Source organism: Hyaena hyaena, unplaced genomic scaffold, assembly GCF_003009895.1.
Source record: "Hyaena hyaena isolate Hyena2069 unplaced genomic scaffold, ASM300989v1 scaffold_273, whole genome shotgun sequence".
NCBI classification, from domain to species: Eukaryota; Metazoa; Chordata; class Mammalia; order Carnivora; family Hyaenidae; genus Hyaena; species Hyaena hyaena.
The window spans coordinates 1,338,617-1,362,834 of NW_024080904.1; the positions used below are offsets into that span (position 1 = coordinate 1,338,617).

Sequence of the window (24,218 nt, forward strand, 5' to 3'; positions counted from 1 at the left end):
ACTACTACTACTACTACTACTACTGTGTTCAAGCAAGGAAGTCAACCTTCCAGATCTAGCTTAAACCTCATCTCTCCAAAATGCCTTCTCTAATACCCCCAGGGTATTCTGTGCTTCTATAGCTTCTTGTACTTGTTTTGGTTACAGCTCTTGGTAATCTTTTAGAGTCTCTCTTTAACTGTCTGTCTCCTTTACTGTAAGTTCCTGATGGATGGAAATGTGTGTTGTTTATTTTTGCATCCTATATTTCCTAGCAAAATGTGTGGCAATTTGAGCAAAAATATATCAAATGTACATTTCTTACGTGTTTACTCAGTAAAATGATGCTGGAATGGATACTTGGATAGACAAGGGGCAAGAAAATACCACAGGTGAGTCAGGAAGAGCATAGTACTGTTTCACTTGACTAAGATCATGGTGTTCTCAGAACATAGAGTAGTGCTGGGCACATCACAGGCACCAGTGAAGCTCTGATACATGAGTGAGAGAATGACCACTTTGGACACAGGTGGGTTAGAGGGCTCAGGAGTCTCAAAACCCTTTCTCAGTCTTGGCTACCTCTAGACACTCCAGGTTGATGGTTCTTCCCTGGGCCCAGCATTTGTTATTTCTTCCAGGCATTGTTTTCAGCCCCAGGCAAGAGGCAAATTATTAGCTCTAAGCTGAGGAGGAAAGGAGAGGAGGGGCACCTACAAGGGCAAAGGCGATAAGCATCATTGGCAGGGCTCAGAGCCTGACAGGTGAGGGTCTCCTAGGCCCCAGTGCTGAGTCAAAGGAGGGATCGAATTCTGCTGTCACACTGGCTGCCCAAACCGCCGACTCAGCAGAACAAGTGCCCAGGTAATCCAAGCTTCCTTTTCTCAAAGCGCTGGACTGATCCAGAGAGATGGAAGGAAGCAACAAAGCCTGGGCGTTGGCCTTGGCCTTGATTTTGCCATTCCTGGCCTTCCAAGGCCATTTGAGCCTTGGAAGAATGAGGGTTCTTAAAGAAGAAGAATGAGTGTCAAGTGCCCTGAGCAGATGCCGTAGGGAGCCCCTAACCAATACACAGAAACAAAAATGTGACTCAGGAACTGTCTTGTGACACTTGCAGCTCTAGGGTGTTTCATGGGCGGGAGGTGGCCTAGAGGAGGAGAAAAAGCACTGGGCTGGAGTCAGGAGACCCAGGTTCATGCTTTGGTTTTGTGGCTTTTATGCTGGCAACCTTGGGCCAGTCTATCCCCTCTCTGGCCCTTGTTCTTCACTCCATTTAAGCATTGAGTAGATCACACTAAGTTAGATCACACTAAGAACCTTCCAGTTTTGGCATTCCATCAAATTTTAGATTGGGCTGCTATCTAGGTCTCAGTGTCCTCATCTTTAAAATAAAAAGTCAGGTTTAGATCATCTAGAAGAGCATTTCTGGCTCTGACATTCTAAGAATTTCATCAAATGCAAAAGTTTCTACGGGGCATCTGGGATGCTCAATTTAGCATCCAACTCTTGATTTTGGCTCAGGTCATGATCTCAAGGTTTGTGGTTCCTGAGTTCCAGTCCTGGGTCGGACTCCATACTGGGCATGGAGCCTGCTTGGGATTCTCTCCTTCCATTTCTCTCTGCCCTTCCCATTCTCTCTCTCAAAATAAATACATAAACTTAAAGAAAAAAAAACCCACAAAGTTTTCTAAAGCACCATCTAGTCCTTTTCACCTGCATTTTCCTGAGTGGGCTTTGGGGGCACCACAGATATGTGTTTACCCACCTGGATGCAATTTGGGGCCTCCTTTTCACTGTCAGCTGAGAAGAACCACAAAGAACTTCCATAGACAGTACCCTCTTAAGAACACATATGACATCATAAGTACCCTGTCCCTTCCCAGGCTTGTCACTGAGACCAAAAGACAGATCATAATTTCAAGTTACAGGGAACACTTCAACTGTGAGGTCAGAGAAGATCTTCCACTTTCAGCTCTATGGTTGGGTCTAAGATGTCCATATTAATTCTGGGGTTGAAGAATGAGTGAAAGACAAATGTGTGGCAAAAGGAAGTGACCTTCAAGTAATGGTCAGCAGTAAAGTAGGAATTGGAAAGAGAAAACATGCCTCCTGTGGTTCTGTAAAGGTTAAATGTGATAATTTGGGTAATGTGCCTGGCATATTAAAGATGCAAAATTAATATGGCCTCCCTCCCTTACAGATGCAATATTATGTTGTACACAGGCTTAGGAAGCAGAAAGACCTGGCTTGGAATCCCAACTCTGTTATCCATTAAATGTATTTTTGAGTATGTTTGTTGGTATCTCTGTGCCTCAGTTTCACCATCTGTAAAACAGGATTCCTCCTTTCTTTCCAAGAAGTCCATTAAAGGGATATTTACAGCACTTAGAAGGTATAGCAAATGGTAGCCATGATTAACATACAATAATGATGATGATGATGATAACAATAGGATCATTTTTAGGGACTCACCTCACAGCCTTTGACACAATGAATCAGAGCAGGGTGAGGATACCACTTGAGACCAGCCGTGCAGACAACTCTCTGCAGAGAGAGGGAGAGAGCGGTCAGATGGGTTTGGGGCTGGAGGAAGCCATCTCTTTGTGGACATCACATTCAACCACCCCACCTCTTCTTGGCTATTCCAAGTCCTGACTTCACCCCGATATTTATGGGGCAAATGAATAATTTGCCCAAATACTTGCAAATAACAGGAACCAGAAGATCACAATAATACTTGTGTTTTCTGTAGGTGTCAGAATTCTGCATTTCCCTGGCAGAAATACGGGCTGAAGAGAAGCAAAACTGGAGGATGAAGATGCGATTAGAAGGGCCCTTCAGGAAATTCTTGGCTGGTGTTTGACCCATGGGTGGAGGGAGGAGGCAGACAAGGCAGAGTGGATATCTGGCTATAGCAGGAAGCTGGGAGAGTAGTGTGGAGCTGGGTTGCCCAAAGCATGTGCTGAGGACCATGCTTGTCAGCGGCGCTGTGGGAGCACAGTAAGGAGGCAGATATTTCAGAGCCTCTTTGGAGCTAATAAATCCAAATCACCGGGCCCAGGGCCTGGGACTCCACATTTTAAAAATGAGCCTGCCAGATGGTTCTGATGTATACTACAGTTTGAGAGCAGTGGGCTGGTTCAGAACCCTTGGAGACATAGAGAACCCTCCCTGCCTCCACCTGCCGCCATGCCATATGGGCCCGCTCACAATTCCCTGACGTTGTCCGTACTCCCACACTCTTGTGACTTTGTTCTTGCTGTTCTCCTTCACTGAAATGCCCTCCCCCATCTTGCCTCCTTGAGAATCTTCAGTTAGCTTTGAAATTGCAGCTCAGGACTTATTTCCTCCGTGGTGCCTTCCCCAACCCCCTCAGAGCTTATAGGTATGCATATATGCATTTATTTCTAGCCTCCTTTAATAAAAATAATTATTACTATGATAACAACAACTAAAATATGTTGAGTACATTTGTGGTGCTAATTACTTTATGCATTATCTTATTTATTACTCGTTGCCATGCAGTAAGGTGGGCATTAATCTCAGGTCATAAGGACAATAAATTCTTCCAGCTGCATAACTGTTGAGTGAAGAAACCAGGATTTGGAAGCAAGCACTTGTTTTGGAAAATATTTAAAGCAGCTCATAACATAAATCCAATAGGAGGATAGTTTTTAAAGGGAGTGAAAAAAGAAAGCTAAAACTAGAAAAGTAAATAGCATCAGGAATGGGGCTAACATAATGATCTCAGAAGCTCCTTTCTCTATTCTGCCACAGATGCCTTAAGTTTCATGCCGAAATTACAATTGCTTTAAAAAATGAAATAAAAATAACCTGGAGCCAATGCTCAGATTTGCAACAAGAGCTAAGTGTGTGAGGGACCAGCCATAGAAGTCTATATGATATGGGCTTGCTCTCCTGGATGAGTGCCAGTTGATTAATTTTAATTAAGAAATGAACAGTCATATGGGCCAGAATACAGAAAACCATGTGACCAACCCATTTTTCTCCCTGAAGGCAGACCTATATGGGAACCCAATTGGAATTAGGTTTCTTGGTGAACTTGGAACAAAGGGAATCACATGACTCCAAGTTCTGGCTAGGGCTGGGTTGGTGCCTTTCTTCTCTGCCACACATCATCTCTGGCTCACCCTTGGATCATTCAGGCCTAAATGGCGTCTGGTACATGGAGAATGCCCAATAAATATTTTTGCTATAAATGAAGGGCTGCATCTCAAAATAGAGATGATTTTAGCAATTGGCTGTGTTTTCTTTACTTGTCTTCCTCTCTTCTAGAGTGAGTATCAGAAGAGCCCTTACAAAGCCTAGCACAGTGTGTAGTTTACAGGAGCAGTTTAGTGTAGATAGAATTAAAGTCTTAGACAAACAACCTAACTTGAAGATGTGACCATCAGTCTTGCAAGGTGAAGTCTACTATGTAACCCCCTACTGCCCCTGTCTACCTTCTCCCATTACCCCTAGATAAGGTGATATAGGGGAAGGACATTGGGCACTAGGGATATCAGATGTGGAAGCAGTTCAACTTGAATTTGCTTTGTGAATTTACACTCTGAGACTTGGTTCTCTTGTCCGTGAAATGGGTGCTGAAAATCATATCATCAGCTTGTTGTGACAATGCACTGAGATAAATGGTATGGGAATGGTAAACCAAGGACATCTCTGGGTTTTTGACATCTCTGTCTCTCCCCAGGACCAGGCCTGGAGCACAGCAAACATGTTGGCCAAATGAAGGAATGTGAGTAGTTCCAGGGTTCCTTTCTTCCAGCTTAGCTCCTTTGGTGCCCTCTGCTTCCCAGCCCAGGGCCAAAAGTGGAGAGAGTCACCTGCTTTCATTCTCTGGGACACCTTACCTAGGTTTTAATCTCTGGGTTTGAGAGTCTGTCCCCAGCCAAAATCCAGGGATGCTTGGAGGGGCACTCAGTAATGGCTCAAGTGGTAGAAAACAGCAGGATTAGGTCCACAAGGGATTTGATGCCCATTCCTCCCTCTGTTTATCTGAGAGCTAATTTAATCCGTCTGTAGGAGTGGTGTGGTGTGGTCATACAAGTTTCTGTCGGTTGAAGTTTATCTGATGTGAGTTTAGAAAAAGGACTTTCATACTATCTGCAGGAGCCTATGTATCTTTTCAAGGCTTTTGGATTTTCCATTATTCCTTCAGGCTACACGCCTTACCTGTCTCACTACAGGGCCCCTCTGTATGTGAGGAGAACTGGGAAGGGGGCAAGCGGCTGGAGCTGAAGGGAAGGCTAGGGGGATCCCAGATTGGGCCCCGCAAATATCGGCGTTGTTCTTCTGGATGCCACTTTCAGACCAGGTTTTGTAAGGTGGTTTTCATTTCCTGCCTTGGTGCCTAGGAAGAATAGACCATCCTTTCTTCCTGGCTGCAATGATCATTGGCATGAACACCACCACCACCAGTGCTCCCACCACCACCATCAGCAGCACCACCAGCACCACTATCGTCACCTGGTCATCATCATAGTACTGGCACCAACCCTGCCATCATTATCCTCATCCTAATCAACACATCCCTGTGCTTGGGGCTTCATCTATTTAATTCCTACTATACCTATAAGGGTGGTACTATTTTTGAGTCTGGTTTACACAAGAGGAAATGGAGCACAGAGGACTTAAACAACCTGCTCCAAACCATACACAGAGGCATGACAGGAATTAAGCTCATGGCTCTCTGGAACCGTATATACTTGGAACCGTACATTCTCCAGGTCTATACTTGGAACCCTACATTCTCCTTCACACTGCCATAGCCCCCAAAGCTGCAAATATAAAATAGTTTACTCTTTACGGAAAGACCAAGGTTCAGAAAGATGGAGAGGCTGTAAGACAAAGATAGGTGGGGGTGGACTGTCTCAAAGATATATCCCAGAGAAGATGGGCTCCAGGCAGAGCCAAAGACATGTGAAAAAGCATCTTAAGACAGCCAACTCATCCTGAGGCTCAGATCAGACACCCCTCCTAATACCTTCTAGGATGAGCCCTCTTTTCTCCTTAATTCTTTCCTTGATTCACAGGCCTTACTGTGAGTGGATTCTATCATTTAAGTAATTTTTGCCTTTTGTTATCAGTCTGGAGCTTCTGGCTTTCTTTAAGAGCCGAGGCATTTTCCACCCCTGTATGCCTTGTGTTTGAAGATGCCTGCCACTTAGAAGGGCATAATCAATGTTTTTGAATGAGTGAATGAACCAATGAGCAAGTGAGTGAATGCATGGGAGTGTCCATGAGTGAATGAGAAATCACTGGATCCCTGACACATCTCTCCATCCTGGGCTTCACCTTCAGGGCACACAATATCTCCATCTATACATCAGATAGACTGGACTTCATGTTCACTCAGAACCATGCTATCTCTGACTTGTAGACTCTTGACAGGGTTTCCCACAGTGCTGCCTTCTCCTTCAAGGATGAAATTCTGTACCCTTTGTCTGTAACTGTTGAATTGTGATTTATAATGTGGAAGGTGGTTGCCTTGTGAGATGAAATGCAGGGGAATTAGCGCTGGGTTCAAATTCTGATTCAACCACATTCATTAAGTGAATTGGGCAGTGACAAGCCCTGAGAACCTCAGCTTCTTCCTGTGTAAAATAGTGATCCTATCGATCTCACTGGGGTACGGTGGAGACAAAATGAGGTGGGATATAGTACACTGCCTAACAAACCATGCCTATATATCTTAGCTATTCAATAAATGGCGACTTACATTTTTTCCCCTTAAGTACCTCCATCCTTTTCTTCTTCTCCTTTTCCTCCCTCCTTCCATCCTTTTTTTTTTTTCCATAAGTAATTATAAGATGCAAGGTCCCAGCTACCTACAGGAATCACAAGCCTCTGAGGTTGTGAGCTGCATTTGCTGCGACCCAGTCGAGGTACAGGGCAGATTAGAGGCACTCCTTAGGGGCTGGTGACAGAGGCTGCCACCCTGAATTCCAGATGCCCAGGGCTGGGAGTCTATCTCATCCAAAGGTTGCAAGCCAAGAGCTTCCAGGCTATACAACCCACAGCAATGTTCGGTTTGGCACACAAAGTGCTTAACAGAAGTCAAAATTATTTGCCAGTATTTTTTAAAAAATTAAGAGGTTTTACATTTTTAAAGACTCCAGATTTCTTATTTTTTTCTCAAGAAAAAGTGGAAAATCTAGCCATGCTAGGCACATATTTCCACACAGCCACACTTGGCTAGGGCGACCCCTTTGGGAAGCAGGATATGTTTTCCAGAGTTCACCACTCTCTCTACCATTCCCTTCAGTCTCTCCAGCGCTGAGCCCAAGAGACATTTCCATCTGTCATTGAATTTGTATCGTCTCATTTATTAGAGGAGAGGAAGATTTCTCCGTATCTTCCAAAGATTTCTCTGTATCTTCCATATCCCTGTCACTTCCTAAAGTACATGTGGAGTGGGGTGGGGAGTTGGGTGGGGGGGAGAGGGGAGTTTCAAAGGAGAGAACTTTTAAAATAATGAAGGGACACAGTGTTCTTGTTCTTGAAAGTAAAACTAAAATTTTAGTATACCTGAAACTAATATAATTTTATATGTTGATGATACCTCAATAAAAAGGAATAAGAAACCCCAGTAGAAGTTATCTCATTGGCACAGCCATTCCTTGGCATGGGGAAGGGATGATCCTTGGGGAGTCAGAGACCCTGACCTGGGTAGTGATTTCAGGCCACAAATATACACATTTATCAACTATTATGCTCAGGAGCAGCATGTACAATAAATCTCAATAAGAAGAACTTCCACCTATATTTAAAAGGTCTTATTTCTTAAGTTGGTGAGTAGGTACATGGGCCTTTCTTATATTTTCTTTAATTCTGTCTGTATGAAATATGTATAGTAAAACAGTGCTACTACTATGAATAATATGCACAGGTAATTAATATACAGAATGATAGGCCTGGCCTGCTTCACACATTTATCCCGCCTGCTTGCTTCTTGTGGGTGTTTGGGTTGGTGACTCTTGATCCAGGACTAAGTCTCCTTCCACAGATGGGGAAACCTCAGCTCCTATAAATGATTTGTCCAAGGACATACAGCAAGAAGCTGGCTGGGCTTGCACTAGAACCTTGGTCACCTGACCTTGCAACCATTAAGTATTAAGTGAGCACCCACTGTGTGCTCGGTGCTAAGGGCAGTACCATGGTAAGTAAGATGACCATGGGCCTGCCTTCACAAAGGTCACTGTCCTGGTGCATTACTCGTATGTTCTCAGTGTTGAGATTCCACTCATCTAAGTGGGAACTGTTCTCATCATACAGGCTAATACATGTAAAGTACTTAAAACAGAGCCCTTCACGTGGGCTCATGGGAGGTGGTGATGCCCATCCCTTCCCAACATTGTGTGCAATGAGGGCAATTTGGACAACTTGAAGTCTGCCATGGAGGGAAGTCTTTACACCACTGTCATCGGCAAATGATACAAATCAGAGATCTATATGGTTATTTTTTGGGGGCGGAGGCAGACAGCCAGTTGTTAACTATTTACCAGCACATTCCCTGGCAAGCGATCAGTCAACATTTTGGCTTTATAATTATTGCTATACATTCAACAGAGATGGCAGAGTAAGCTGGAGAAAAGTACAGCATTAGACTGGCCTGGGTCTCTTCAATTCCTATTAGGCAGTGGCTTCTATCTCTGAGATTCAATTCACTCTCCTGGAAAAATGGAGAGACTAAAACCTACCTTACAGACTGCGTCAGCAGGGACGGGTGTAAATAAAGGCTGACAGAGTGCCTGATTCACAGGAGGCATCCATTACATGTCAGTCATGGCCTCACACTTCCTTACCCAGGGAAAAGGTGACAGGGGTTGGAGCAGAGCCTGGCCCCCACCCATTTACCTTGCACTGGCCCTGGGAGGCAGGCCACAGAAAGCAGAGCTACCGAGGGCCTGCTCCAGCCAGGCAATGCCTGCTCTGTTTCTACGTAGCTCTCGTCACACAAGGGCAAGGGCGCAGCAGAGGCTAGCCTTTCTGCCTTATTCCTGGAAATCATCAATCTCTGCCCTTCACCCTCCTCCCTTTTTCTACCACGTTTTTTTTTCCTCCTGGATAATGAGGCCTCTGGAGACTGGTGGAGGTCTGAACCTCGTTATGGCTCTCTCCGTAGGCCGGCATCAATAAAGGCCGGCAGACCAGGGAACTGGGTGGGGGCTGGGGCAGGCAGGCAGCGGGTGGGCAACTGGGGAAGGCGGGGGGGGGGGGGGGGGGGGGGGGGGGGGGGGGGCTGGCAGGCTTTCAAATCCCTGGATTTATTTCACAGTGAATTATAACTGAACTCTTTAGTGCCCGGGCTCACAGAGGGAAGGGTGGGAATTCACCCAGGGGGCAGAGCAAAGGCCAGGGTGGGAGCTGGGCCAGGGGAAACTGGTCTGAATCCCAGACAGAGAAGACCTCCAGTAGTGGGGCATGAGGGAGGTCTCCTGTGTCTGCTCCATGGAGGAGTGTGATTCCCCTGCCTTTGGGTATATGGAATCAAGGCAGGGTAGAGGGAGGGGAGGCATGGCATGGCACGATCCCAGCTTTCATCCTTTGTGACCCTGGCCTCATCTCCTCCCTCTCTGCTCCTCAGTTTCTCCATCTGTGCAATGAGGGGCATTCTGACACGGTGGTTCTGTGCATGCCCCTGGGTGTGTACAGCAACCACCATTCACTGGGGCATTCGGTGAGAATCTACGCGGGGGCTCTGGGTTAGCGATGGGGAACGGCATGCTCAGGGTGGAATACAGAGGAGCTTGAGGTTAGGGAAACAGAGCTGTCTCGGGTATGCATGGGAAAGTCAGGGGCAGACAGAGGGGAAAGGATGGGCGGGCGCGAGGCGGAATAAGGTGAGAGAGGTCTTGGGAGAGGGGAGAGAGAAACAGAGGCAGGAAAAAGGGACTACAGTTGAAGATAGGGCAGAGGGCCATAGGTGAGAAAGAGGAAAGAGAAGAATGTTGGTGTGCATGGGGGAGCAGGGCAGGCTGGCCCAGTCCAGCGCCAGCTCCACAGACTGAGTGCTGAGTAAGCCCTCGCAATCACGCCCTCAGCTCATTTGAGAAACCATACACCCAGTATCGGGTTCTGCCTGGCTATCCGGAGCAAGATCTGCAGTAGGAGAGCAAGGCGTCCCTGCTCCCTGGGCAGAGAGCCTGGCCGAGAGGGACACAGCCAAACGTCGTCCTGCATGCCCTGCCTCCCTCCTTCACATTCTCCAGGGTAAGCCAGTGCCCAGAGCTGGTGCTATGTGAGGCCTGGCAGCTGCGCTGACCTGGAGGGCAAGTGTGGGGTCCTGCATTGGCTCTAGGGCCATGGATGGGTCAGGTGACACACAGGCAAGGGGTGTGGCCACCCCAAAGTGGACCTGGGCAATGGCAGTGGCTGCCAGGGGGAGACGCCTGCGTGGCCTTCTGGCCCGGACCACGCCAGCTTGGCACTGTGGGAAGAGCACTGCACTTGGACTTGGGTTCGAGCCCTCGTACTCCTGAGGGCTGTCTGCCAATAGGCAGTGGAGGCAGTGCCACTCTCCCCTCCACCCCCGCTCCATCCAGTGATTCTGAGGTTACAGTGTAGTCTTGTGTGCTGAGTGCTGGGCGCGTGAACATACTGAGTACTTCATAAACGGTGGGTGTTACTAGTTCCCATATCGCATATCATCTGCTTTCCGCCAAAGAAGGTAAATGCGGAGAAGGATACCGGAAACCCAGGCCATGGAATGTGGAAGGCCTTCTAAGAGCTTATCTAGGGAAGCCAGGTTGCAAAATCCTTACCACTACACACTTCCCAGTCAGACAGACATGGGTTTGTCACCTGACTCTGTGTGGCTCTTGGTGCCTCAGTTTCCTCATTTCTAAACTGGGGACATCAGTCCTCTTATTCCTAGGCTGCCATAAGGATTCAGTGGACCAGTAAGTAAATGGTCCTTCGGAGGGACCTGTGTGAACAGTTCCCACCCCACACAACAGGTGTGACAAGTCAAAGATTCAACATATATACAAGGGCTAATGCAGTACCAGGACATGGTGAGTGTCCAACAGGGTCACTGCCCTCCCCTCATCACGGGGCGTGGCTCTGTCACTCACCTCCACCCGGGTGGGGTTCAGCCAGTGGGGGATGTCACGTACAGTCACGTTCACTGGCAGGATGATGGACTCGCTGTTGTGGTCCAGGCATGAGGCGACACACTCCGACCCTGGGGGGAAGCACAGCATGAGGTCACTGCTCAGCCCCCAGTTCCCTGATATCCACGGGCTGCTCTCATACAGTGTGGGCTCTGTAACTCTGGACTGGGCCACCCTGGTCTTGAGGGCTAGAGAAAGAAGTGAACTCCCAGCAGGGCAGTCCTCATCTCTCTGACTCTGTTCTCTTGTCTCCAATCGAGCCTGCACCCACCACCATGTTTTTTGGCCCTGAGCCAAGTTGGGTCATGTGCCTCCTCTGCTTAAGAACCCTTCCAAGGTTCCTCACAAGCAGGACAAAGTGCAATTCCCTTTGCCCAGCAATCATAGGTTCCCATGTTCCAGTCAATCTCATCTCCCATTAACCATCTTCACGCTTTGGGTGGTCCAGCCAGATTGCACTAAGTTTTCCATCTGAGTCCCCAAACAACCCCTTGCCTGTATATGTCTGCTCCCGTTCACCCCTTCTTCTGAATCACTCCCATGTGCCTACTCAAGGTCAAATCCTATCAGTTCTTCATGGCTCAGTTCAAATCCTCTGAGCAGCCTGCCCTGATTTTTGCACCTGAGTGAGAGCAGTGTCAGCAATGAGTCTCTCAGTGCTGGCCTTACCCCCTCCCCATGCCTATCTTTCCACAGTTACAACGATGCCCTGGATGGGTAGGGAGGAGGGTGGCTCACCCATGAGCCTAGCCCAGTGCATGGTAAGCATCAACCCAGTGCACGGTGAGCCCACGACTGCAGCACAGCCTCTTAACCCCTCACTTTCTGCTTGCACTGGGCTTGCACACATGCTTCCTGAGCTGTGCCTTCAACACCCTTCAGACTCTCCTTCAACTAACCCTCTACTAATGGTCCTTCAGACCTCAACCCAAGTGCCACCTGCTCCAAAAAGCTGTCCTTGCTTTCCTGACAGGCCAGACCCTCCAACAGTCACCATGCCAGCATTTGTCATGCCTCGGTGCTGTTGTATCGAGGGCTCTCTTCCCTGCAGACTATAAACTCCTGAGCCCTCTCTGCTCCACATTCCATGCCCAGAGCCTGGCACTGTGCATGGCAGGTGGTAGGCACTCAGCAAGTATTTGTGGAACGAGCAGAAGAGACAGGGAGTGAGTGAGTGCATAGGCGGACAAGGAACTGAGTAACTGAGTTAGTGAATGACACAGTGAGTGAATGATCAGCAGGCATTCTTGTTTCTCACAAAGGAGGAAGTGGGTACACAGACGGAGGAGTGCATGGATAAAAGACCGGGTACCTGGATGAAGGAATGACAAAATGAATCAGGTAGCTGGTGAAGGCACCGGTGATGAACTGGGACAGGGTGGCGGTACACAGAAACCCTTGGTCCAGGGACTTCCCAGGTGAAGGTAGCTGACATTAAGCTGTGGGTTCATTGCCAAGTTGACTATAATTTGATGCATTGATTCTCTGCCCTGACCTCACACATTCTGGAGTCTCCTGAAAATCAAGTCTATCCCAATGACGTGTCTCCACGACTCTCAAATGGTGCTCATTCATGTGGGCAAAGAACAGACATGTCAGAATCTGACCAAGGCCTTTAAGGAGGTCATTCCCCCCAGCTTAGTGCCAGGACCATCCTTGAACATAAAGTGGATCACAAGAGACCCAATTCTATTCTGTTAGCCATTCTATAGGCTCCCTTCCAGAGGTGTGTGTGTGTGTGTGTGTGTGTGTGTGTGTGTGTGTGTTTATACACACACACACATTTACTTAGATGTGTATATATAGTTTATCTACCAGTGCCTTTGTGTTGCCATCTTGTAGTCCCCTTCAGTCCAAGGGACTCACAAGGACTGAAGAGGGGGTGACAGCAGGTCTAGGACAGAGTTTACAACTTCATCACTTTAAACACGGGGACACTAAGCCCAGAAGGAGGGGCAGACTGCTGGCCAGGCAGGTTGTTTTCATGGGTAACTTGTCCTCCTGAATATCTAGCCCATGCAATGGGTGTCATCACCCAACTCATCACCCAAGTTTCACGTTAGACAAGTGCACAGAGCTCAGGTTACAGAGCAGGTGGTTAGACGCCCAAGAGTTAAAACCCATGTCCCTCTGCCTTCCAAGCCCAGTGATGGATACAGGGGAGCCCAAGAGAGAAAAGAGAAAGAAAGGTAGAGGAAAGAAAAGAAATGGGGAGGGGATGCAAAAGTACCAAAAAGATGAGTGATGGGAATAAGGGGACAAGTCACTAAACAGTTGGAGACAGACACTCGTTGTGTGTTTGTTGTGAGTTGACTTTCTAAAGGAGCTTCTAGGAAGCAAGGAAGAAGTGAGACTGTGAAGATAAAATCCTCTTGTGCGAAAGCAAGAGGGAGCCTCCGAGGGAAATACAAAGGCTATCTCAAGAGGGGAAAAAAGAGGAAAAATATGGTCAAGATAGGAGGCCATCACTGCCCTCCCCTTCTCTGTGGCTTCCTCCCCTGTGCTCCCCTCCCCTCCCCACAGTGCTGGGGCTTTAGGACCAGGCTTCTGTGTTGTGATATACGAGCCTGAACTGGCATCCTTACAGAGGGTGATCTCACCAGGCCCCTGCCTGTAGCAACTTTCTGAGGCCTCCTAACTGCCACAGAAGCCTGCCTGTGCTTCGTGGGAGGGGGGTCCAGAGCGAGCTGCTCTGGATGGCTCCAGAATGTTCCCCCCAGTGCCTCAGCCCCCAGGAAGTGACACACACCTCACCCCTGATTACAAGGGATGATCATATCTCCTCCTCAGTGAGCTGGGCTCTCCCTAGGGAGGGCTCAGCCTGGGAATCTGATGTGGCAGCCTTCGCAGCTGAGGAAGGGCAGGGATCTGGAGGTTTCCCTCCTTCCCAATCATTGTCTCCCAGTGTCCCACACTGCTTTTTCTCTTAGCTCCCCCCGTAAACCCCCAGCTACCCTGGATCACCATATTCCTTAAAGGGGCATCAGCATGGCAAATGGGAACACGGGTACCAGGGAGGGAAGTCACACTGACTTCCCTTTCTGCTTAACCACTAAAAAGCTCAGAGGCAAAGGAACAGAACTGTCGCACCGCTGCCTACCTCTAGCTAGGTGAGCAGAGAGCTAGGTGGTGGTGCTTGTGACATGTGAACGTAGTATATGTACAAAGTGGCCACAGGGTGTATCTGTGTACATGTGTGAGTTATGTTTGCCTTTTGCACATCTTTCTGTGTCTCTAATATGTTTCAGAGCATAAGATGTGTGTGTGTGTGTGTGTGTGTGTGAAGGTGATGAGTTGATGCACTTATCTGGCTAATGTGTACCTGCCAAGCATGACTTTTTGATGTATGTGCTTGGGTCTATGTTTCATCATTAAACATTTGTGCTTGTGTTTATTTTTGTATGTGTTAATATATTTGAACATATCAGTGGATGTAGACATGCAGGAAGTCTTTTTTTTAAGTTTTTAAAAAAATATTTATTTATTTTTGAGAGACACAGACAGAGCACGAGCAGGGGAGGGGCAGAGAGAGAGAGGGGAACTCAGAATCCAAAGCAAACTCCTGGCTCTAAGCTGTCAGCATGGAACCCGACATGGGGCTTGAATTCATGGTCTACGAGATCATGACCTGAGCTGAAGTCGGACACTTAATGACTGAGCCACCCAGGCACTCCTATAAGTTTTTTTTTTTTTTTTTAAATAAAAGTCACTTAGTCAAAAGTTTTCCTCCCAGGGCCACTTAATGCCAGTCCTGAGTATGACTGACTATTCACATGTATTTGCTGAGTTGGGGGTAGGACCCCATCACGGACATGTATGTCCAGAACCACACACACCTATCAGGAGTGGTAGGCAGAAGAAAGGATTGGCCTCAGGGTGGAGCAGCCAATGTTACTGACCATTGCTACACCTGTTGCCCCAAGCTTCTTGAACGCCTATACTGGCAGACCCCACGAGATGCTACCTCTCTGCAGACATCCTGGTGAGGGTCCTTTGGATTGGTGCCTCTGGGGAAACTTACAGTACCTTTAGAATGATCAGAGGGAGCAGCTGTGCAACTCGGAGGTTTTCTCACTAAACGCAGGAATGCTGATCCCTACTCTACATTTTGATGAAGAACTTACAAGCACTCTCAGGCTGTGTGTTTCCATCTTTGAAAGGAGGTGGTCAGGCCCCATACACCTCCGTTCTCCCACCACAGGCCTCACTTCCGGACAAGAAGTGACAGCTCCCATTGTGCTGGGTGCGGAACTTGCTGGCTCTGTGTGACTGGGAGTGAGTGTGTGCAGGATAACCTTTTCTGCTCCAGACATCCCTGGTGATTATCCCATAAATCACACTGGCCATGAGAAAGAACATCCAATTCCCTGGGCTTTTCATCATGGTCAATTAGGAAATCAGCCCGAGGGGTCAGCATCACCGCCCTCAACTGAGGTCAGACTCCATGCACACCCAGTTCCCCAGAAAGCCTCAGTGCCTGTGATTAATGCATCCGTCCAGGCACCTGGTTTCCACCAGGCAAATCCCTGGCATCAAACCCCAGGTGGTCTCCCCTCACTGTGAGCACTCTGTGAGCTGGCCTATCATCATGCAAGTTGTATTCTGAAAATGCTATTTATCCTCTCAGTTGGAGACAGCTGGGATGCCACGGAGAGAACTGAGTCTTCAGAGTAGGACAGCCCTCTGGATTCGGGGCACATCCTGTTCTCCCTTCAAGTCCCAGCTTCCTCATATGGTAAAGGTCATTGAGCAGATAAGATATGGTGCCTCTATAGAGCACTTGATGCAGGGCCTCGCCCATAGTAGGTACTCATGAATGATGAGTATTATGCAAAATTTCAGATCAACAAAGGCAGCTACACAGGACCACTACTGCTTTCCCAAATGGGATATGTGCTTCCACATCTCCTTCCCTTTGCCACATGGTTCCTTCTGTCTTTGTCTGCCATTTTCCACCCAACAAGTCCTTGTAAACCCCTATGTATGCACCCCTTCCTCTGAGAGCCCCCATGTCCCCAGATGCCATGGTCAGCTCACTCCAGGAAGACTCCACACTCACCCACTGCTGTTTCTCTAACATTCATGCCCTTCACTCTTTCTGGGAGCAAGGACCTGGTCCCTTTCACCCTTGTTTCCCCCTTACAGGGCCTCATAAGATAGCGGTGCCCAATCACCCAGTGAGGCACCAGCCCCAGGTTGCCAGAAGGGCCCGCCCCTCCCCTACTGTCACACACACACCGTACCGATGGCATAGCCGTCCGGGCACTGCAGTTTGAGGTTGCTGTTGAGCTGGTCTGGGGCTGAGCACTGGCCTTGCATCTCCTGGCAGACGTGGAATGAGCCGCTCCAGGTGCCATCTTTCCGGCAGTGGATGACATTGCTCCCACGTCCCTGAACATCACAGAAAAACAGTCAGGGTGACCAACAGGGACGATCATCCTCAACATCATAAGTCCCTCAACATAAACGAGGAAACTGCTCCTCATCTCCCCAGAGCCCTGGACATGTTCCACAACCAGTTTCTGAACCACAGTGGAAACCCAATCACCCTAAACTATAGGTACAGTTCACACCTCTATTTTACAGATGGGGAAACTGAGGACTCTGTGCAGAATAAAGCTTGCTCAAAGCTTCCCAGGGAGCCTAACTCCCAGGTTTCCTGTATCCTAGCATCAAGCTCTTTCAGAGATTTGTCAGAGGCTTTTGTTTTGTGTGTTGATTTTTTTTTTAACTGAGAAGGTCTGGGACCAAATGTACCCCAACTCATACAGCAAGTAGAACATGGGTCCTAGGGCTGTTCATGAGATGGTAGCTATGCAGCAAAGCTTATTTACTCTCAGTCAGTGAGAAAATATCCCATGAAAGGGCTCTGCCACATGCTAACTCAGCAGCCAAGAAGCTTTTTCTTCTAGGACATTGCTTCCTCTCCTTTGCCTCCCTTTCCTTTCTTTTGCATTCCATTCCATTGCATTCCAGCAATAATGGCACCAGGAGGGTGTGTGGGGAATCTTCTATCTGTGCCCTCACCTCAACTCTAAAATAGGCACAATACATTTTCTCAATCCTCTGCAAGGTGGTAGGTAAATGCAGCTTGAAGACATGGTCCTTTCTCTGAGCCCCCTTTCAAAGTCTGGGCTTCTCATAGGAGGTCCAGCTCTGTACAAATTTCAGAACTTCCCCTGAAGCCAAGGACCATTTCTTAGTGCCCAGACTGTGCCCAGCTCTGTGGGGTCCAAAAGTGAAGTGGCCAGTATCTGGCACAGTGAGACAGTCACATCCGTGCAACCATGCTCAGTCACAGTGCTGTGAGCACATGGGGACAGTAATTCTGGTTGTGAGGGGCAAGCAGGGAAGATCCTGGAGAGGCAGTGACATATGGAAAGGTGTTTTTAAGGATGCATAGAATCACAGGCAAAACAGGGATGGAAAGACTTTTCTGGAAGGCCAAAGGGCATGTGAAAATGCAAGGAAGTACAGTGAGCAGCAGAGAGCTCACCAAGGTTTCTCATCCTGTGATCCAAGGGAGGAGGAGCTGGTGGGGCAGATGCAGGGTGTGGCCTTCAATGTCAGCTTATGGAGTTTGGACTCTGTCCCCTGAGAATGGAGAACCATGGGTGGTTTCTGGGTGGGGGTCCCTCCTTCTGAGAATAAGCTGTATATTCTCTCCTTCTTTTTTTTTTAATGTTTGTTTATTTATTTCTTTTGAGAGAGAGAGAGACAGAGAGCGAGCTGGGGAGAGGCAGAAAAGAGAGGGAGATAGAGAATCCCAAGCAGGCTTTCTGCTGTGAATGTGGAGACAGACACAGAGCTTGATGCCACAAACCGTGAGATTATGACCTGAGCCAAGGTCAAGAGTCAGACGATTAACCGACTGAGCCACCCAGGCGCCCCTATTCTCTCCCTCTTTCAAGCTTTTGATAAGAAGAAAAACTCTATATGAGATGAGAGGAGCCGATCGTGCTCCACCAGTGTGAAAACCTCTGCAACGGCTCTTGGGCCCTTCAGTCGCCATTCAAACTCCTGTGTCTGACCTCCATAGCCCCCATAGCCTTAACTTTGGCTAATTCTCCATGTCCTTGCTCCCTACAACACCACCACCACAAACCTTGAACTTTGGTTTTAATCGCCTGCACTCTCAAACGTACCATAGCTATTTCACGACGCCATGCCTCTGCACTCCCGGGCCTTCTGGCTGCTTTGTTTCCTTCTCTGCCCAACACCTTGTCTAGCATGAGCTATTGTGTCCTAATGCTGCTCTGACTCTGTAGAGTGTACTACCTCAGGGTCTCTGACATGCACTGCCTCTTTGTTTCTCATCCGTTCCCACCCAGATGATGAACTCCTCAAGGCCAAGACGGTTCCCCAGTCATCCCTGCATCCTCAGGGCCTTTCCACAACTTCTAGTAGGTCCTGACAACTTGGTCCATTCATTCATCACTCAGTAGATATTTCTCCTTATTCAAGAACTATCTGTTTAGGGGCACCTGGGTGGCTCAGTCAGTTAAGAATCTTACTCTTGATTTTGGTTCAGGTCAGATCCTAGGGTCGTAGGATCGAGCCCTGCATTGGGCTCCTGTGCTCAGCATGAAGCCTGCTTAGGATTTTCTCTCTCTCTCTCTGTCTCTGTCTCTGTCTCTCTGCCTTTGCCTCTCTCCCCAGCTTGCGTATCCTCTCTCTTACTCTCTCGCTCTCAAAAATAAAAAAAGAACTATCTGCTTAACAAAAGAAAAGAGGTGATGAATCAGTAGAGAATTATAGAATGAATCTGTTTAATAAGCAAGAACATAAATGAATGTGTGGGCGAGGAAATAAATGCATAAGTGAGCAAACAAAGAAATGGGTGAATGCAGGAATAAATGAATGAGTGCGTGTATGAGGAAATAAATAAGCTCATTCAAAGAGCTGATGCAGGCTGAGGCTACCGTGTCTGAGAAAACAGCTGCAAGGAGACAGGATTCAGAAGAGAAAGAGGGGAGGGAGGCCTTCTCTGGACCTCTCATGGGCCTTTCCAAATGCAGTGAGAACCTTGGTGGCTGTGGGAGAAGGGTGGCCAGTCCCAAGCATGCAGCTGTGGAACGACTTGCAGAGCCCACCCCCAGACATTCTGTGTGAGCCAGGGAAAGTTTAGGCAGCTTCATGTGGCTTCAGAGAACCGACTCTCCCTCCCAGAGCCCCAGGCCCCATGATTCTGCTGGGCCCTCAGGGGAGTAGGGAATTGACCCCAATTTCCTGGAGCCTTGGCCTGGGCCTATGATGCATTTGGCCTCCAGCCCCCGAAGGGCTGCAGACCTCAGCACTACGTGGGCCAGAGTTGGCTGGGGACCTTGGTTTGTAGCAGAGAACGTATTAGAACTAGCTGGATTTGGCTCAGGGAATTTGGCCATAGAGAAATCCACCATAGCAGGCTCCACCATGGAAGGTAGGGACATAAAGGCACTGGTCTTGCTGTCTGCAGCCTCTCTCCCTCCTGCCCAGTTCATCGGGCACTTTCTGCTGCAGACTACATATGCTTAAAAAAAAAAAAAAAAAAAAGATGGCAACCTTCTGCTAAGACACCTTAGACTTCCAAACAAGGCATATTTGTGGGCTGGCACTCCGGGGCCTCCCGAGCGGAACCCAGCTGACAAGTCTAGCCCCATCCCTCGCTATGCACCTGTCTTTCCTTCTAGTCTCACGTTCCTCTTCCTTCCCACCTCCACATCTTTGCTTTTGCTGTGCCCCCTGCACAGAAGACTTCCCAGAGCCTTTCTGGATTCCCACATTTGCCTTTAGGACTAGATCCTGGTGCACTCAGTGCTTGCTTACCAGCTATGACAGAGCCTCAGAACTGACCCTTGATGTTAAGTCTGCTGTGACCATGGAAGACCAGGCATTGAGGATACCTTCTGATAGAACCAAAGGCCACTGGGCAGGAAGCCTGCTGGGTACATTTGGCTCTGAGTGCACAATTCTGAATGCTAAAGTGAAATCTTTTCCAAGAGGGCTGAGTATCCCTCAGCAGAACATCTTGCCTTTCTGTGCCTGTCCATCTATCTGTACAAAAGCACGTGGGGCTCTCAAACTCTCCTTAGCCACACAGGCCCCCGAACTGCTGTAGGCACCTAATAATTATATTATCAAATACCCACCATGTGCCCTCATGTCTTACAGGCATTTCAAAATCCTTTTACTGACACAGTAGAGTAGAAATTATATCCCTGCTATGGATTCAGAAACTGAGGTCCAGCTAGGAAGTGGAAATGTGAGTTTTTAAATGATGCCACTATAATGGTTAGGAGCATGAAGATTTAAATCTCAGCCCTGCAACTTCCAGGCCATGGTTATTTAGGGAAGTTCCTTGGCCTATGTTCCTTAATTTTCTCAGCTATTTAATGGGCATGGGGTCCACTACCTGACAGGGTCATCATGAAGGCCAAGTAAGTTAGATTATGGGAAGTAGTTAGAGCTTAAACGCACACCGGGGCTCTCTGTCACCTAAGGCTCAAGGCCACTCTGCTCTGCTTTATCTGGGGTGACTTGAGAATCAACCCAAGCATCCCCAACGTTTTAGAAGTGGCAGCAGCCACAGCAAGAAGGCAGCGTGCCCACGTCCTGGAGATCGCGGATACCAGAGCCAGGTCTCCTGACTATAAGCCTCTGTGCCCGTACTATGATGGAGGGGAGGGGTGGGGAGAGGAGGTGAGATGAGAAGAGGGGGAGAATTAGACTTCTCCTTGGCAGAAATGGGAATAGACAAAATAATGGCAGAGAGACACGTGGCAGCCTCAGAGCTAGACAGAACCAGACTATACACATGGGACATAAAGAGCTAAAGCCTTGGGGACAGGCAGATCTAATGACAGGAATCTCAGGTCCACCACTCTTAACTACGTAACAGGGGATGAACCACCTTACCTTAGGAACCTCAGCTTCCTCATCTAGAAAATGGGGCAGTAATGCCAGACTGATGCTGTGGGGCTTCAATAAAGTGTTCTGTGTAGAGCACTCAACTCAGGGACTGGCAAATAATAAATGCTCAATAAATCACTGCTATTAATTACTTGCCTCTGTTCCCAGGCAGTGAGTGCCCTTATATGCACTTTGCATCTTCCAAGTAAGGTACAAGGGTAACATGTAGCCCTTTATGTGGGAGGAAGGATGGGCAGAAAATAGTGTACAATGACTAGGTCAGAAGATTTGAGACTTTAAGATCTGACTCTGCTAGTGACTTGCTGTGTGACTTGAGGCAAGTCCCTTCCCTTCTCTGGGCTCCAATGGTCCCATTATAAAAGAAGTGGGTTGCAGTAGGGGATCTTCTAGGTCTTTCCCACCTCCTATGAAGTTTCTAACTTCTTCTAGGAGGCCCAGAGTGCCTACACAAGCATTTCACAACACTGAACCTAAAAGCTGCCCCTGCTTGGAGAGTCGTACATGCAGGAACTGTGCTGTATCCACAGCAGACCCCTAAAGGCATGAGATAGATGCACACTGCTAGTGGCAGAAAGACTTTCACGGCCACCTCTGTGATCCATGTGACGAACTGGGTGCATCAGTGACTCTACTCCTACCCTTCCGACCTTGCTCCTCCAGAGCTACTGAAAGCCCCATTTAGAGCATCGCTTTGTCCACAAGCACCTTTAGTCTCTCCCTCCCCTGCCGCAGGCCCTGTTCACACATCTTCCACAGACTCCATCCCTTCTCCCCTAATCGCCTGCAAATTCCCCACAGCGCTTCTCCTGCAGAGCCAGGCCTGAGTTCTCACCTCCGACAGCTCAGAAACATCTGAGCCAGATTAAATGTTGGGACAATTAGCACTTCTCCCCAGCTGTCTGGGGATGGAGCTCCTGCCCTTTGCCACTAGCCTGCCCTGGATGTGTTCAGGGTAGTGGGAAGGACAGGGCTGTGGGCCCCATCCACACCGCCCGCTCACTCGTAACTGTGGGCAAGACCTTAGCCTCCTAGCCTTCTTTCCTCATTGGAAGAAGGGGATGATATTTCTTTTTCAAATGTTTGTTGTGAGTTGTCAAAATGAATGAAAGTCTGGGGCACCAGCCTGGCATCCTGGAAACACTTAAAAAAGCTGTTATTACCAAGGTTCTCTGCCGTGGTTTACAGGAATAATAACGCTATAAATTTGAGAGCTGAACTGTCCAATATGGTAGCTACTATATTAGTGTGGCTGTTTGCACTTAAACTTGAACCATTTACAATTAAATAAAGTGTAAAACTTAGTTGCTCAGTTGCTCCAGCCACATTTCAAGTACTCCATAGCAAGATGTGACCGGTGGCCACCATATTGCAAAGCACAGATAGGGACCATTTCCATCACAGCAGAAAGTTCTACTGGGTATTGCTAGACTAGAGAGTCTATATATTCTACAGGTTTATTTGAGCAATAAATCAGACTTCCCTATGGTTCATATCAATCTCCCACATTCTGATTTTATGCATGATAGATACCCCCACAATCTCCTACCCCACATTCTGATTTTATGCATGATAGATACCCCCACAATCTCCCATCCCACATTCTGATTTTATGCATGATAGATACCCCCACAATCTCCCACCCCACATTCTGATTTTATGCATGATAGATACCCCCTTCTTTAACTTTCTGGGACTAGCCTCCCAACAGAGGGATAACTTTCAATATGTTGCCTTTGTTTCTGAATTTTATAGGAGCCCACATGAAGCACCAGAGATTCTCTCCACTAGAAGTGACCTCAAAGGGAGGTGTTTGTGGTCTGTGCCTTCCCCAGGGCTGCCATGTATGGTACACAGGTTGTGCACTGCACAATTTGAGGGTGATACTCATAGGCATACTGTGCTTTTACTACCTCACGTAATCTTGACAAACTATGAGTCATGAGAAAACTGAATCTTAAAGGATTAAACAACTTGCCCGGGTCCTCCCACGAGGAAGTGTGAAGTCAGGATTTGAACTCGGAGTCCAGATCCAGCATCAAAGGGGCTCCCAAGGCATAAATGAAGCAGAGGTTTTATTTGTTAATTTGCTGTTAGTGGAGTGGGAGGGAGAACATGAACCTCCCCTATACTAGTCCCTGTCCTTTGCTGCCAGAATCTGGAACTTGTTTGGAAAGCAGAGAATCCTGACTCCATACAAGCTGTTTAATTCAAGATGCTTTGGGCCGTAGGTTTCTGCTGTGTTTACAGGCAGCAAGAGGGGATCTGAGGTGAATACTAGATTTGGCTCTCGGGCCCCTGGTCTGAGGGTAGAGGAAATTCATTTTCGGTACAAACTAGAAACGTCAATTGTATTAGGAGCCCATTTGGCACACGTCTCCTCATTCTTTGCGCCGACAGGCAATACGCTGCTCCTTCGCGTCTAGCCTCTCCACCAGTTGCCAAACAGAACTGCTTGAATCATCTGATAAATTTACATTTTCCTCTCCTTTAAATACAAACTGGCCATGAAAGGTACTTGGCAGGCCACAGGCAGACTGGGTTTCAGTTTGATAACATGACCACGGCCAGAATATTATTTGGCTCAGCAGTTTGGGTAACTGTTAGCAACAGTTTTATGTAAGGGAGGGAGAGGGAAGTTGATCAGCCTGTGTGAGGCCGGGGTAATCTCTGGTCTTTTCTTGTTCTGGCACTGGCTTCTGCTTCCCTGGCAGTCAAGGATGGGAAGGACGTGGGTACTCAGTCGTCCATGGGTGTACTCTATGAAGGATTTTCAACTGGTGCCTGTTGGATTCAGTCTGTCTATAGTCTGTCTGCACCTAGACTCTGAATCTGACTCAGGTGACCCCAGCTCTGTCACCTGGGGTGGTTGAGTGACTTCTCCCAGCATTAGTTTTTCTTATTTGGAAAATGACAAGATTGCTCTGAAAGCCCACTATGGCTCCTTCTCATACCTTGACATTTCCTGGGCACCCGGGTGCCTGGCACTGTCCCAAGTGCTGAAAACTCAGGGAAGATTAAAGAGGTGGTCAAGCATTTCATAACCTGGGGAGGGGGACACCTGAAATGAACTGCAGTGTGGTATGGCCAGTGCATGGGGGGATGGGGGCGGCTGGGGAACTCCAAGGAGGGGCACTGAGCCCAAAAGTGGAAGGAATCTCAAGAAAGAGTTCCTGGAACTGATAGTCACCAGAGTGGGGG

The 24,218-nt window shown here is 48.1% G+C and overlaps 1 protein-coding gene across 1 annotated transcript in view; it reads right to left on the reverse strand.

Annotated features, from left to right (window-relative positions):
• The window catches only part of PAPPA (pappalysin 1), a 243,651-nt gene that overhangs the window by 19,634 nt on the left and 199,799 nt on the right, over nucleotides 1–24,218 (reverse strand). Inside the window, exons 18-20 of the mRNA XM_039245860.1 lie at nucleotides 16,355–16,502; nucleotides 11,073–11,182; nucleotides 2,449–2,520 (exon numbers count right to left, since the gene is read on the reverse strand). Coding sequence (XP_039101791.1) covers nucleotides 2,449–2,520; nucleotides 11,073–11,182; nucleotides 16,355–16,502 — 330 coding nt within the window. The remainder of the gene's footprint in view (nucleotides 1–2,448; nucleotides 2,521–11,072; nucleotides 11,183–16,354; nucleotides 16,503–24,218) is intronic.